At 42.6% G+C, this 14,112-nt stretch overlaps 2 protein-coding genes and 1 long non-coding RNA gene across 5 annotated transcripts in view; all 3 read right to left on the bottom strand.

Moving 5' to 3' along the window:
* Nucleotides 1–243: 243 nt before the first annotated feature.
* Nucleotides 244–1,763, bottom strand: LOC147252143 (uncharacterized). Its single transcript, XR_015118827.1, has 3 exons — nucleotides 1,605–1,763; nucleotides 1,116–1,205; nucleotides 244–892 (listed from the first exon to the last, which is right to left on the bottom strand). It is a non-coding gene; the product is annotated as an uncharacterized LOC147252143 (long non-coding RNA).
* A 1,226-nt stretch (nucleotides 1,764–2,989) lies between these two features.
* atp6ap2 (ATPase H+ transporting accessory protein 2) lies at nucleotides 2,990–8,352 on the bottom strand. The gene is made up of 9 exons (XM_086221238.1): nucleotides 8,229–8,352; nucleotides 6,853–6,983; nucleotides 6,628–6,756; nucleotides 6,393–6,488; nucleotides 6,179–6,316; nucleotides 5,942–5,995; nucleotides 5,701–5,850; nucleotides 4,945–5,064; nucleotides 2,990–3,772 (listed from the first exon to the last, which is right to left on the bottom strand). The coding sequence occupies exons 1-9, from the start codon at nucleotides 8,302–8,304 to the stop codon at nucleotides 3,578–3,580; spliced, it is 1,089 nt and encodes a 362-aa protein (XP_086077364.1). The 5' UTR covers nucleotides 8,305–8,352; the 3' UTR covers nucleotides 2,990–3,577.
* Nucleotides 8,353–9,199: 847 nt separating this feature from the next.
* The window catches only part of bcor (BCL6 corepressor), a 32,839-nt gene continuing 27,926 nt past the window's right edge, over nucleotides 9,200–14,112 (bottom strand). For all 3 annotated transcript variants that reach the window (XM_086220303.1, XM_086220304.1, XM_086220305.1), the window contains 4 exons: nucleotides 12,892–13,037; nucleotides 10,787–10,864; nucleotides 10,492–10,645; nucleotides 9,200–10,392 (listed from right to left, as the gene is read on the bottom strand). In XM_086220303.1, coding sequence (XP_086076429.1) covers nucleotides 10,041–10,392; nucleotides 10,492–10,645; nucleotides 10,787–10,864; nucleotides 12,892–13,037 — 730 coding nt within the window. In that variant the 3' untranslated portion in view covers nucleotides 9,200–10,040. The remainder of the gene's footprint in view (nucleotides 10,393–10,491; nucleotides 10,646–10,786; nucleotides 10,865–12,891; nucleotides 13,038–14,112) is intronic.

The following is a 14,112-nucleotide window of genomic DNA, read 5'->3' as shown; positions in this document are numbered from 1 at the left end:
AAACCCGTTATGTGCTTAATTAAATTTAATACGGAATCAACATACCTTTTATGGCATCTTAACCTACCATAGCAAGAAAAGACAGTATAATGGTTGTTGTGCGTTCCCAGCTCAAGGCATAGCTTACGAGAGACACTGCTCTGTCTGTGACAGGTCACAATGTCCAGAAAAACATCACATGGTTTCATTTCATGGTTATTATTGTCATCCATAACCATTAACTTAAACAAGTACGCAAGCAAGTCTTTTTCTGTATTTTATTGGTATAACAGCAGAAACATCAGGCCTGCTCAGCCTCTGGAGGGAGGTTGGTGAGTCGGCCTTCAAACACTGCAGTATTTATTTTGGCCTTTAACACAGAGAACGTTTAACTTACAAAACACCGGAATAGAAACGTCTACGTTACATTCACGTATGCCGCTACAGAGCCTGAACTAGAGTGATGGTGCTGCTCACCAGAGCCCTGACGATGTTATTATTTAGCATCAAATTGTTCTGTGATGAGGAGTCAAAAGTTCAGCTGTGAAAAAGGCCTGAATGTGGGAGATGAAGAGCACAACATGGACTTTGAAGACAATAATGGAAAAATATAAGGAGCAATTTAACCTATCAATATCTCTTTTTATAAGAAACATGTTTTTTATGGATATATTGGCATGCTTATACATACGATATCAACCAATACAGTATTCTATTGTCCTGTTGATGATGATATTTTTCCTATGAATTGACCTCAATGTCCAGCATGTTCTTTAACGTCAGGAGGAGCCACACTGCACAGCTGAAGATGTCCCGGAGCCTACTGCTTCACCCACATCCTCATCACTTTCTGAGCTTATTAAGATCGCCGGTGGGTGGTGACCTCTCAGCTCCTGGTCCGCTGTCATTTTGTCTTAATTGAAAAGAGAACACCAAGTGTTAGTGGCATGTTTGTCTGTAAAACACAACACCTATCTCCAATACCTCTAATGTCATGGACATACTTCCTGAAGCTGAATTAATGATGTTTGACAGGTTTCTGTACACAAATGATTTGTTTCAGGAAACTGCATGACTTAATATTATATTATGAAGCTACATGTGCTGAGAAAAGGGTGTGGGTTTCATGGTCTTACCAGCAGCATTACATGGTGCCGTAATGGACTTTTCCCGTTGCTCTCTTTCGGCAATGGACTCCCGGATCTTCCTCACCACATAGATGCTTGCTGGCGTGTGGAAGGGTCAATGAGATCGTCAGATGTACGCAAAGAGCATCTATATATAGTGAAAGTACTAACTTCTCAGCATCATAGTCGAAATTATATGGTTGAACCTCTGAAATATCTATAAATGTAAGAAACTGTGGTTCATATTTTAACTGACACATTCTTACACAAAAAGAACCAAGTGAAAGGTGACTAAAATAGAAAAGATTATACCTTTTAAGACAAACGTAGAGGGAAATGGAAGATAAAAGTACGCAATTTATTAAGTACAGATACTCTGTATATCTAATTAAAGGGTCATATTTCTACTAAATGATAAACTAAACACTTAAGGTCTTAGAGGCATTAGCGTGGCCAAGTAAGGTTAAATAAAACAAAAATAAAATAATAAAATCCTACCTTTTATCAGCAGTCAGACCATGGTTGCTCCTTGTCTCTAACCTCGACCGAGGTCTTGTTTTTTTGTTTTGCTTTCTTCTTCGGCAGGAATGTCTCGCTTCCCCCTTCCTACACTGCTGCTCCCACCGTGCTTACAAAAGCACTGGTTCACTTACATAGAGAGGAAGGAACTGGGGGCGGGGCTTCAGCTCCCGTCTGCTTTCGGATTGGCCGAGATGTTACGCAATATATCGTGAACGTGCGCGAGAGAGGGAAGATGATTGGATGAGCCACCTTAATGGGAGTCGTCAGACAATGATAAAGCTTGTATTGACCTCAGGCTACGCAACTCTAAATTAAATCTCCCGCCCCCCCCCCCCCCCTTTTTAGCATGGCAACGAAATATGAATGGTTTATTGCACATTGATCTGAAATGAACCACTAAAGACGATATTCTTAGAAATATTAATTCTTTGTAACTCATTGCTCTGATATGCTTTAATAAATTGTCAAACTTCCCCTATGGAATACCAGGCTACATTTTAAACTGCTCCCAGGCTAATGTGTTTTTCTTCACTTGCATGTTTGAACTTCACCAATATTTGTACAGTTACACACACCGAAGCTTATGGGGAACGTTTCTCAAAAAACAAAAAAAACAAAAAAGACAGCTAAGACTAGAACAAAACTATTTAGTATTTCATTTGAACTTTTATCAGCCATACCATCAATGTCCTCTTAAAAAAAAAAAAAAAAAACAGAGACTACAGTACATAGACTCCTTTCCAAGAGCCCTGGTCTAAGTATTTAGTCACAACCCAAAGCCATGTTTTGCATAAGCATCTTAAAGCAGATGATGTTAATCCACAGAGCTACATTGGGACTAAGATCATCCTTGTCTTATTATGCTTTTCAGACAAAGGTCCAGTTCATCTGACTGGGAAGCTACAGTGGAGAAAAATCCCATAAATCCAGAAGTACATCTAAATCGACCATCAGCGGGTTTAATACACACCATTACCACTAAATTTAAATGACTTTCCAAAGCCTGAGGAATATTTCCATGACCAAACATCGACTGAAATTGCTGTTTATACATGAAAAAAAAAGAAACCAACGTAAAATTGTCTATATCTAACTTAAGTAAGCTTTGTTCCTTGAAACAACTTTAAGGCATGACAGTAAATCACCAAGAGACATTCTGTTGATCCCAACTACACTGCATTATGAAAAAATAGATTTACAGGACTTTTCCCAAATTTCCTGGCTTCATTTATTTATTTCAAAACCTTTTCCAGGTCCAGAATTTAAATTCAATGACTTTGGCCAGGTTTTGCATGACCGTATGAACCCAGTTATTTCTCCTCTCATTTAAATTGATTTTATTTCAAAATGGAAAAAAAAAAAAGTCTGCAGGTTGTTTTCATCCATGTAATAATTTATTATCAGGCATTAAATTGTGATTTACAGTTCATTTATTCTAATCCAATCCGAACATCTTTATGATCAAGTTGTTATATAATCCAACAAACATTTTGACCATTTGAAAGCAGGTTCAACCGGAACAAACACAACAAACAAAAATGTCCTCACATTAATCCTTTCACAATAAGAGTACAGCAGTTTCTTGTACAGTTGCATTTATATTTTCAATATATACACACCTTATTTAACTTAAAACAGTTTCACACAGAAAGACAAGCACAACAAATTCCCAGAGAAACCAGACGAGTCCCAATCTTTCATCACATCACAATATTTCTTTACATTAAAAAAATGCATTTGCAATCATCAGGGGGAAAAGTTAAAGTCATGAGGAATGACGTGAGCTGTGAGGAGCTATGACTGATCAGTGTGACGTCAATTACGAAACCAGGGTTGTAAACTAAGAGCTGTGTCACGGCTTCCCGCTCGTCAAGACTTCAGAGGATTTTCACTAAACATGGAACACCGGGAGGATCTAAGGGGGCAGAGGGAGTGTTGACTGACGGGGTTTAGTCCATCCTGATCTTCTGATTGGTCATCCTGTAGATGATGCTGTCATATCCTGGGTCCATGTTCCACAGGTTGTAACTGATGGCGATGACGGCAAGGGCCAAAACGATCATCAGCCACAGAACAATGTTGAAAACCACAGCGTAGTGGAAGTTGTACTTGTAGGCCAGGTTGTAAGGGCTGCCTGGGTTACTCTGAAAAACACATGCAGTCAGAGAGCCGTCAACACAAACAGGTACTCCCCATCATCAAATTGCTTTATGGAAGAGTGCTTTTCCCTGTTCCCAAAACCTGACCTCTAAACTTTTGACCTCTCCTCTCTCACTATGCATGCAGCCAGCACATCCAACAGTATTGGGAGGGGGGGGGGTGTGAACGTGATAAAATACATGTGCTTGAATGAATGATCAAAGTGTTCCTTGGTTCCAGATTTACTTCATAAACCCCCCCCCCCCCCCACCCCTGAAGTGGATTTATGCACAAGGATGATTTATAATGCAGCATCAGATAACGGCACCACTGCAACATTACAGGCGTGCGTCGTATGAGATCAAGCTGTGTCACACTTGTATTTATACTCCCTGCAGTAATCGGTTTTATGTTCTCTCAGTTACTTCGCAGCATATCAGTCGCGTCCGAGTTATTTCTATTTTAGCTCTGCCCCTTTTCTTTCCTGGCAACTGACCTCCGCAATCACTTACAAAGTATATTAATAAGAAGCAATATCTAATGTCCTAGTGAAGATCTGAGATAATTTGATATAATGCTACTTTTAGTGAGTTGAATGAACACAATCACAGTGTCGGTTAGAATGATTGTATAATCCCAAAAAACCCAAACTTTTTATTCATAATTCTGTTCAAACGGCTTTATTTTTGTTCAATGTAATCTTTTAATATTTGGTAGTGCGCATACACACATTTCAAACTTATGAAAAGTTTGTGAGCATTTTTTCTTACTCGAAATATAATTTGTCATACCATACTGCGATAGTGTTACCATTAATGGCAATATGACTTTTTCCAAGTAAATTTCCACAAAAACAGCAAGGCAGGACATTATTTGTATTTTTGTCTGTTTTTAATATCATGTCACTCCCGTTGGTCAGTGATATTATGGAGAGAAAATGACTGTAACAGCGTGTGGAAAAAGAGTTCTAGCATCTGCACTCGATCGCTCCCTCTTCCGTATGTGTGAATGTCAGCAACTGATTTTGAAATGTGACCGCTGAAACCAGGTTGGAATGTTTGTACTCATGTGCTTCTGCCCAGATTTCCACATAAAATACGAGCTAAGTTTCTAACACCCAGACCAAATCCGGACCTGCTTCTGAAGGGTTTACAAAAATTAAGTTTAATGGACTTACAATCTGTCTGGACTCCAGAATTGAGCGTGATTTCCTGGTCAAAGGAGCTTCAAAGTTCTTCACCGTCACAACCTCCACAACTGAACTGTTGCCATAGAGACCATACACATCCTCACCAAACTACAATGGTGGAAGAAACACACACACACACACACACACACACACACAAATACAGAGGAGAAAATGAGTGAAAGGTTAAGCTCTTGATAAATACAGAGACCGGATACTCTTGGCTCCATTTAACTTAGGCAATTGCTGCCGTCTTTGCAGCCGTGTGTGCAGCACCTGCTGGGGGGAATCCCCACAATGCATTTTTTAACTTGTGCAAAAAAACAACAAAAAAAAAGGTTTAAAAAAAAAAGCAATCATTTTTTTCGCACACTTCCAATAATCTGACAGACAGGCTGATGTTGTTTACATGAGCGACCAATCAGGGAGAGCCGGTAAGGAGGCACATACGAATGTCTGCATTTGCCGAGTCTCCTGCTTTGTCCATCCAATTAAGGTCGCAAATGAAAATGGGGTCAGCAGCACATGAAAAACTCTCAGTGGTAAAGGTTTTAAAATGCTAGATTGGACTAAAATCTTTTGAGGATGCACAGCTGAAAACTTGCCGCTCTGCTGTTTCTTTAAAGGTTAAGTACAAATTTGAGGACTGAAAGAGGCGAACTGAAAACATTAACACGATACAGTTACAAAAATGTCTCAGGTCCACCTCTAGTTTAGAGGGCCTGGTCCTTTGTGAGATCCCCTTACCTTCTGCAGGGCAGAGGCTAGAATGGCGGTAGCATCGCGGTACTGTGGCGAGTCTTGTCCGTAGAGGCGGCTCAGCTCCTCGAGGCCAGACAACTCTAAGGAGTAGAGGTCTGGGGAGTGGTCCTTGGCCAAATGTTTGTGTCTCTGCAGCTACAGAGATGGAAGACAACAATAGACATCTGAGTCACTCGGCAGCACAAAGACATAATAATAAACTTGCAGCATAACCGGGAAAACTCACCAGAGCTGTAATATCGTGCAGGACTTGGACCTCAGACAGGAAGAGCAAATCAGCCTGGAACAGTAAAAAGGTCGGACAGGAAAAAAACAAAACTTTACAATCCTCCACAAGCTGTCAATTTTTGTTTTTAAAGTACATGTACGTGTTATGTTGCACTTCTTGTCTCTAATTTGAAGAGAAAAAGTGACAAATGCATCATTTGGGGTTTTGGGTGTAATGGTTCAAACAGAAAGTGACCTCTGCGTTCCTGCTGAGGGAGCTGAGGGGTAGGGAAGCCAGCACAGAGCCATCCTGGGAGAGTCGGGCTCGAATCTGCTGTAGCGTAACGGGTAAGTCCTCAAACACAGCATTAGCTTTGCCCAGCATGTACAGCCTCTGAGAAAAGAACAACACACTGAGCACATGAGCAGCCCGAGACATGTCACAGAATATTAATATGAAGATTTGTTACCTCTTCACTCGGTGCCAGCTGCAGCACTACAGGTGTGTCCTCAGCAAACAGAGAATGCACGGTCTCTGCAACACTATCCAGGGTGAAAGGAACCGGCTGGAGGGAACAAGGAAATATCCATTAAATGACAGACTTTTAAAGTAGTAGTAGCACACAGGGACACGTTTAGTGCACCAATGGGATACAAAACCCCTTCAGAAAGATGATAGCAATAACATAGTCCTTTCTGACTCACATTCTCTAAGGGGTAGGAGGCCATACTGTGAGGGAAGGCTAGGCTATCAGCTCCTCTCACCACTACCAGCACGTTAGCTCGGGGACGCTGGAAAATCGGACCAGCCTGGAGGCCGGGCCAAGACAGATCCTGGATGAGAAAAAAGAAAATACACCCATCCGTAAGTACTGAAGGCATCGATAATAATCAAACATGTGGAGCATCATTCTTTTAATAGAGGAGCACCTCTTGAACAGAGAAGCCCATGGTTAAAGCAACCAGGTCAGGGATCCACTCTCCAGAAACGGGCCACTCCCCTTTTTGAAAGGACACAAAGTCTGGAGCCTGCAGCACCGTTAGGCTGTCTCCACAGACACCTGCAGCACAGATGGAACTGACCGTCAAACAAAAGATACTTTGCAAAAATGCAATGAGACAGTGTAGCTTTAGTTCAGGAGAAATGATGTCGAAATGACGCCAAATACAATTAAAAATGACCTTGTTGATCACTGACGCCCTGCCCATTTATATTACTTGTTCTGTTTCATCAGTGTAATTGTATTCACTCAAAAACTTAATCTATACACACGATAATTTGATAGAGGTGACATTTGTAGTAACATGGCCCGATCCACTGATTCAGTGTCCTTAAACTAGAAGGAGTAAGAGGCAACTACTTCTACATGTAGTAGAGCTCTGCAATATGTACAAAATTAAACATCATACCTGGATATTTTCACCACATTCGATTTGATAACAATATTGTGACAGTGGTGAAAGGATGACTATTGATTCTTTCACAAAATATCCACGATATTTTTCAAATAATACTCATAATTAATGTGGATATGACGAAGTATAATATTGTAACAGTAAAGAGAAAGTTTAGACTATCTGTGATACACTAATTAACTAATTCAGCTTCATCAATAACACTGGGACACGCAATTCACATTATAAAAACACTCCTGCCTTCTCAGCTCCGGCTGCTCAGCTAGTTTATCATAAATAATGATGTTGTAGCACGAACACCGTCAGGAGCACCAAGCTGCAAAGCCGTCATGGGTCTGAGGAATATTAACCATTCAGAGGCATCGTGATGGAGCCATAAACTCGTGACTGTTAAAGGGGAACTAGTCTGCGGAAGTCACATGACACACAGCGCTTCTATGAATTAGTAAAACGCGACGACAAAGAAAATAAACACCAACCTTCCACTACTTCTTCGTAACTCGATGAGCGTTTTCATCTGTTTTACAGGGTCAAAAATATACATATATCTTCCCTGCTGGCTACAGTTAGCTAACGCGCTAACTGTACAGATAAACGGAATGATTAACGCAATGGTTAATGGCTTGGTCAACACTGATGATATACTCCCAGTGTGTAATAAAACATCAACAGGAGCAATAAAATAACAGTTCTCATATGACATTACGATTATTAACCTAAAAATACATTAGTAGTAATCAAAGCACCTATGCTAAAGATGTTCTAGCTAGGTTAGCTAGCAGTCATCTGCTAATACGGAAGAATAAAGAACCTGTCATTTTATGTTCAAATACGGAAGGAGGCCTTTTCAAGATTTTAAACTAGAGCGTCGTCAGTTGGATATTTCTTACCCGATGGGACGAGGACGCAGAGGACAAGCGCCGCGGAAAACACAGCCTCCATCCTTGACCAGTAAGTAAGCGACATCTTCCCTTCTCCGAGCGCCTGCAGAAATCAGCTGACCTGACGTCAGACCGGTGACGTATGTGTCCGCAAGCGTATAAATAATTTGATGTGTTTTCTGTTTTCAGTTTGACAATTGAAGAGATGCACCTGTCATTCTACAGGATTATTCTAAAAAAAAATACAAGTAGCCTTTTAAAATTTATAGAAAGTAATGTTCGTTGCCTGGTGGTGAAAAACTAATTTTAATCCCATAGAATTGAATTGTCTTTACTGAAAGATTCCCACTACTTGTACTGAAGTACACAAAAAATTGATCTTACCAAATACTTTAAAGTGTGTAGAATGTGATTTATGCGGAATAATAACCATCATTACCACATTAAAATCCTTAAAATGCCACCCAGTCTTCTCCCTCCTTAAAATTTACACATTACATATAGAGATTTACGCTTGACTGCTCAGCGCAGGATCGATCTCTATAGTTTTGTCTGTTGTCCACTGGAAGTTTCAAATTGTTAAATTATACTTTGTTAAATTTTGTACCATTTTAACATGGTAATATTCATTCTTTTCATTGACAATACGATTTAATCTCTCAGAATTATATGACAAATTCATTTTTGAAACGTGTGATTATCCCCTGGAGCGCCATGAGGCCCACAGTTGACGTGTAGTTTTAGCCACTGGAGGGCGCTATAAGCCTTCAGCTTCTCTGCAGAGGGAACACATGTCGGCTGGCAGTTGTTCTATCGGGGCTCCGAGTATTAAAGGCCTGACAGCCACAGTACAAAAACATTCCAAGAGATGGCAATATAGGATTGAGCCAATGCGTATGCCAGGGGCACATACAATAACGTGGCCAGAAGCTCCAATGTGACAAACTTTAATTAACACAATAATGCACAGAACACATACGTCATCTTGCAGATTGTATATTTATTTTAAAGCAACTTCTTTTGTAAAATATAAATACAAATTATGAGATATTTTAATTACAAAGTTAAAACAAAAATGAACACACCAAAAACTGCTTTACTGCTGTAGCCTCACTGTTATATACAAGCTCTTTGCCAAAGGGTGAATATCAATATTACCTTAAAACTTTATTATACAATCAACTCTGCAGTTTTGCATGTTAAATTACAGACTAAACAGGAAGCACGATTTGAACGTTACAAAAAAGATACAACAAAACAGCCCCTCCAGCTTAAATGAGCACTGAAGTCCGAGGAGGAAAAAACAAAACAAAACAGTACATCATGTGCTTCCTATAAACTCAAAGACCACATTCAATAGCACAGTCTCAGTACGGCTACACACATGCACGATGTGCTGCACTCACACACTCCGTCCAGTTGCTGACACGACTACTCTGTTGTCAGACACAATCTTACAGACGAGTCGTGAGCCACGTCAGAGAAAGAAAAAAAACTATTTTATATACATATACATATATATATGTATATGTACATATACATACATATATATACACATACACATATATTTATTTATATTTACTTATTTGTACATATATTAATTTATAAAAATAAGACCATTATTAAGTCTGTTGAGTCTCAAACTTGTTGATCCTCGGTGAACACAGGGAAAGATTTCAGCAGCCCTGTGAGCCAGCAGGTCAGTTCATCTGTACAGTGCTGGTCCAGAGCGAGGTCGAAGCGCGGGAACTAAGGGTCAGGCTAAGGCATCATCACACCTGCTTGATTCTAAAGCAAAACTGCAGTCGCTATGGAGCAAGGTCAGTGTTTAGGACCTGGGCTCAGGATCAGCCCCACTTGCCCAGCAGCCTTGATTTTGTCTTTCAGTTTGTCCCTCGAGTGGTCCCAGCGGTCGTCCAGACACTCCAGGGAGGATCCCAGTAGGGCGGCCAGCTCAGCACTATCTTCCACCAGATCCAGTAGCTCCTTGCTGTCCGGATGGAAGCCCTCAAGCTCCTCTGGGCAGGAGAAGAGCTGCGACAAAGAGGCTTGTCGGTAAAACTCCGCCTCGGCTACCGTCACCACCTCCATGTGGGGGAAGGCTTGTCGGAAGCCACGTGCAGACATCCGCAGCCGACGGAGCACATCAGACAGGAGCAGCCAGTTCCTCGGCCTACAGGGTGGAATATTGAGGAATCAGACAAGCCAGATAGGAAGACAGATAATTAGAGTGTATGTGTGTGTGTGTGTGTGTGTTGTGGTGAACGCTCACCCCTGGGAGAGGGACACCTGGATGTTGTAGCAAGGCAGCAGGGGCCGGTCCGAGAACTCAAACTCAAACACCTCTCTTTTGTCATCATCATCGTCATCATCAGGGCCTGGCGGGTCGGCCAGGATGTCATATATGCCGCCTTCTTCCCCAGATTCTGATGTGGAAAAAAAACCAAAACATCATTTTTCACATCAAACAAATATCTAAAATAAACTCACATTTCACTACAAAGCCACTGAGGATGTTCAAAAGAGACCCAGCCCGATCTAAACACACGGTGCTGCTCTGTACTCACCACACACAGCGCTGCCATAGAATTCCCAATAAAGCCCTGGGTCGTCATCTGAGCGGCCCTGAAGGTCAGCAAAATAATCTATGGAGAGAGGAGAAGAGCGATGCGTGTTATTCAAGAGCCGGAGCCCAGGGGACAGCCAACGAGGCAAACACAATTGCCCTTGGAGACTACAGCCGAAAATGGATAAAGAGCACAGTAAAATCGGAGGAGGAGCCATGTCAGGAGAGAAAAGAGAAACAGAGCAAATGTGTTGGAGGGGGAGGGGGGAGGACGAGGGGGGATGGAGGGGGGGCTAATGGTCAGGGGCCAGCGGCTGTACCACGGGGGAGGAGAGTGACTGTCTCCGCTGGGTTAGAGCTGGCTCTGTTCAGACCAGTGCTACGGACGGCTGCCAGGAATCAAACAAGAGCCACACACAGTCGCCGGGGTATGCGTGCGCGCCGCACACACATGGCGAGCTGGAAACAAACAAGGAAAGGGTGCTGGATAAGCACACACAGCGAGAGCGAAGTGTGTGTTCAGCATGCACACACGCAAACACACATTCAGCGAGTCAGAGCCGGGCTTTGTGCCAGTGCTGAGGCGTGGGGCGTCTGGCGTGTGTTTGGAGGGATTAACGGCCTCCAGATGAGTGGGACCAGGTGGAGGGAGGGCAGCAATCGCTCGCTCTTGCTCGTTTTCTCTGGTGTTCCATCTCCCTCTCCCTGTAGCACCGTCAGTCTAGTAGGCATCGATCTATCTGTCCACGCTCTTTTCAAAATTCAGCACCATCTTTCCAGCTGTCTACATATAAATCTCCAGCCCTCTTTAAACCTGTTCACCCTTCTGACGACCGTGAACGTGCACCTGTTCAGTTCTGCCTCCTATCTTTTCTATGAATGTCTTTTCATTTTAAACCCAAACCCCTACTGTTTTAACAAGTTAGATGTAATTTTAAACCGCCAGCTTCGCGGGACGTGACTGCATGTACACACTTTCATGACCTCCACCGGAGTGCAGAACGCACGCACATTCATTTGTAATGTCTCAAGTTACCTGCAAACATTTAGATGAACCCTCTCAAAATACACACCTCCAAAATACAAACCACCTCCGACTGCCGCGCGGCAGCCTTGTGAAAAGACGCACTGAAGCACTCACACGCACACATACAAAAGCAGAGTCTCCAGCCAAAGCGAAGCCCATTTCCTCACGTACGCTGAGCAAACACAGTTGGCGTTGCTAAGTAACCAGATAGAGGAGCTCAGAGGCAACAGCACGCTCTCCTGCGGGCTGAAACTCCCTGTCTAACAGGTGGTCGAGGGAGGGGGGAGGGTGCCGGAGGGTAAATGGGATGACAGAGACTGACACGTCTAGCGGCGGTTGGGAGGCGGAGGGGAAGGATTTACAAAGAGGGACTCAAACCAACAGGTTGCTCAGAGGTCACGGCATCGAAAGAACAGCAAACAGTGAATGAGCCAAGATCGGAGCGTTTGGGAGCCGGGCTGCTGCTGGCTGGCTGCTTCAGCAGTTTACTCCCAATATTCCCTCTCTGCTCTACCTGCTGCCTTCATCTCACAGCCTTTTGATTTGACATTTGGGATTTTTTCTAATTTCTTGTCAAAACTGCTTTTGCATTGCAGTTTGTCTGTGCTGGGGAAGAAACTTTCTATTGCTTACTCGCTGAAAAACAGTTAAATGTGCAAGCATGCAATAGTTGTGAGGCAAAAACTCAAAACCAGTTTAATCTACGAAAGCTGAGCATGCATACTGTGTTACTGCAGTTCTTAAGTGAGGGGGGCATCATAATCGAAATGTTTGGATAACTGAAAATTAATATACTTTTTTTTCCCCTTTAACCGTACATTGCCAATTCACCAATTCATTCTGCTTGTTGCTTCACCCCTCTAATGATTAGGGGAGCACTGCGGACTACCACAAGCTGCTGCTTCTTTTCATCTAACGGCAAAGAGGTTCACCAGGAGGATGTGGCACGAGGGAGGATCGTTCTACTCCAACCCCCGTCCTCCCCCCCCTGTCCCCAGGGTTGCAGGATTGAGGATGCAAGGGGGGCCTCAGCATAAACGGCATCTGTGACAGTAATGAAAAGCCAGCTGGGATCTTACCAGTTAGGAAGCGCTCCATGCCATCACTGTGGGTCATCTTGAGAAGGCCACGGCCAGAATATGTCGCCAGGGTGGGATCAGCTCCGTAGGACAGCAGGACTCGCACCACATCCAGGTGGTCATTTTCCACAGCATCATGGATCGGTCTGGACATAAATGTTTACTCACTGTATCAATACAGTAAAAAATATTGGAGTATCGTGTGCCTCCTTTGTAGCCAGGTGGCCAGATCTTTAGGGTGCTGCTGGTTTGTTTTAAAGTATTTTTGGTAACTGAGCTTATGTTTTTGCCCATTCTTGTTAAAGTGGTAACTCTGGAACGCTGAGAGGAAAGGTCTTCAAATTTGGCACAAATGTCCATTGTGATTCGAGGAATTGGAAGGATTTTTGATGGTCAAAGGTCAAGATCAATGGCCCCTCCCACATATAGGATATTTATCCCATGCGCTAATGCGAGAGCTTGTGGCCACTGGGATTGAAGAGATTTTGGTGGTTATAGGTGAAGGTCACAATGACAGGCACAAGTCGCACACCGTCACTGCTATATTTCTAGTTTTGCTACTTTTAGTGGTCAGATTTTTGACTTTCCACACAACCCTTTGCCTCTTGTACCAGATGTTATTATTCGCAGCATGTCCCAAATAGTTTTCCATGTGCGCATTGCCATGAGAGTTTCATGGGTAAAAATGAACATGTCACGAGTGATACTTTAATGGTAGTGCCTGCCATTCATGAAAGTTAACAGCACACTCTAGGTTTCCCCTACCCTTAGACAATGTGGGACAGATGATAAAACTGTAAAATAATATAAAATCGGACCATTAGCCCTCAGCTCTATAGCACCAGTTTATTGTATTATTGCTACTGCTTAGGTAATAGTTTAATATAAGCTGATCAACGACAAAATAATCCTACCACTTTCTACTGTGTGTTTTAATAACGCAGAATGAAAGCAAATTGTAAAATGTTAAGTTACTGTGTTTATATAATGCTTTTCTTCAAAGTGCCTCTCATTCAGACATTTACACACACACCAACGACAGCGAGCTCCCATAAAGGTGCTGGCCTGACCATCAGGAGCAATTTGGGGCTCAGCATCTTGGTCTGGAACTGCCGACTCTGTGATTAGCGGCCATTCAGCTCTATCGCCTGGCTGACAGCCCAAAAGCACTAGCCTTTCTCATTTCAAACTGTAGCTCATGTGTCAAAGTGCTGCTCTTAA

The sequence above is a fragment of the Aulostomus chinensis genome, chromosome 12 (genome assembly GCF_037954235.1).
Source record: "Aulostomus chinensis isolate RoL2024-O1b breed Wild chromosome 12, RoL_Achi_v1.0, whole genome shotgun sequence".
In the NCBI taxonomy this organism is placed as follows: Eukaryota; Metazoa; Chordata; class Actinopteri; order Syngnathiformes; family Aulostomidae; genus Aulostomus; species Aulostomus chinensis.
Note: the sequence above shows the minus strand (reverse complement) of the source record. Positions and strands in the feature narration are given on the sequence as shown.

Excerpts from the sequence above, each read along its gene's own strand:
- atp6ap2 (XM_086221238.1), bottom strand. The coding sequence starts at position 8,304 with ATGTCGCTTACTTACTGGTCAAGGATGGAGGCTGTGTTTTCCGCGGCG. Across the intron at positions 6,489-6,627 it reads CCTCCTACCCCTTAGAGAAT|CCGGTTCCTTTCACCCTGGA; the intron begins GTGAGTCAGAAA and ends TGTTCCCTCCAG. Across the intron at positions 5,851-5,941 it reads TGCACGATATTACAGCTCTG|CTGCAGAGACACAAACATTT; the intron begins GTGAGTTTTCCC and ends CCATCTCTGTAG.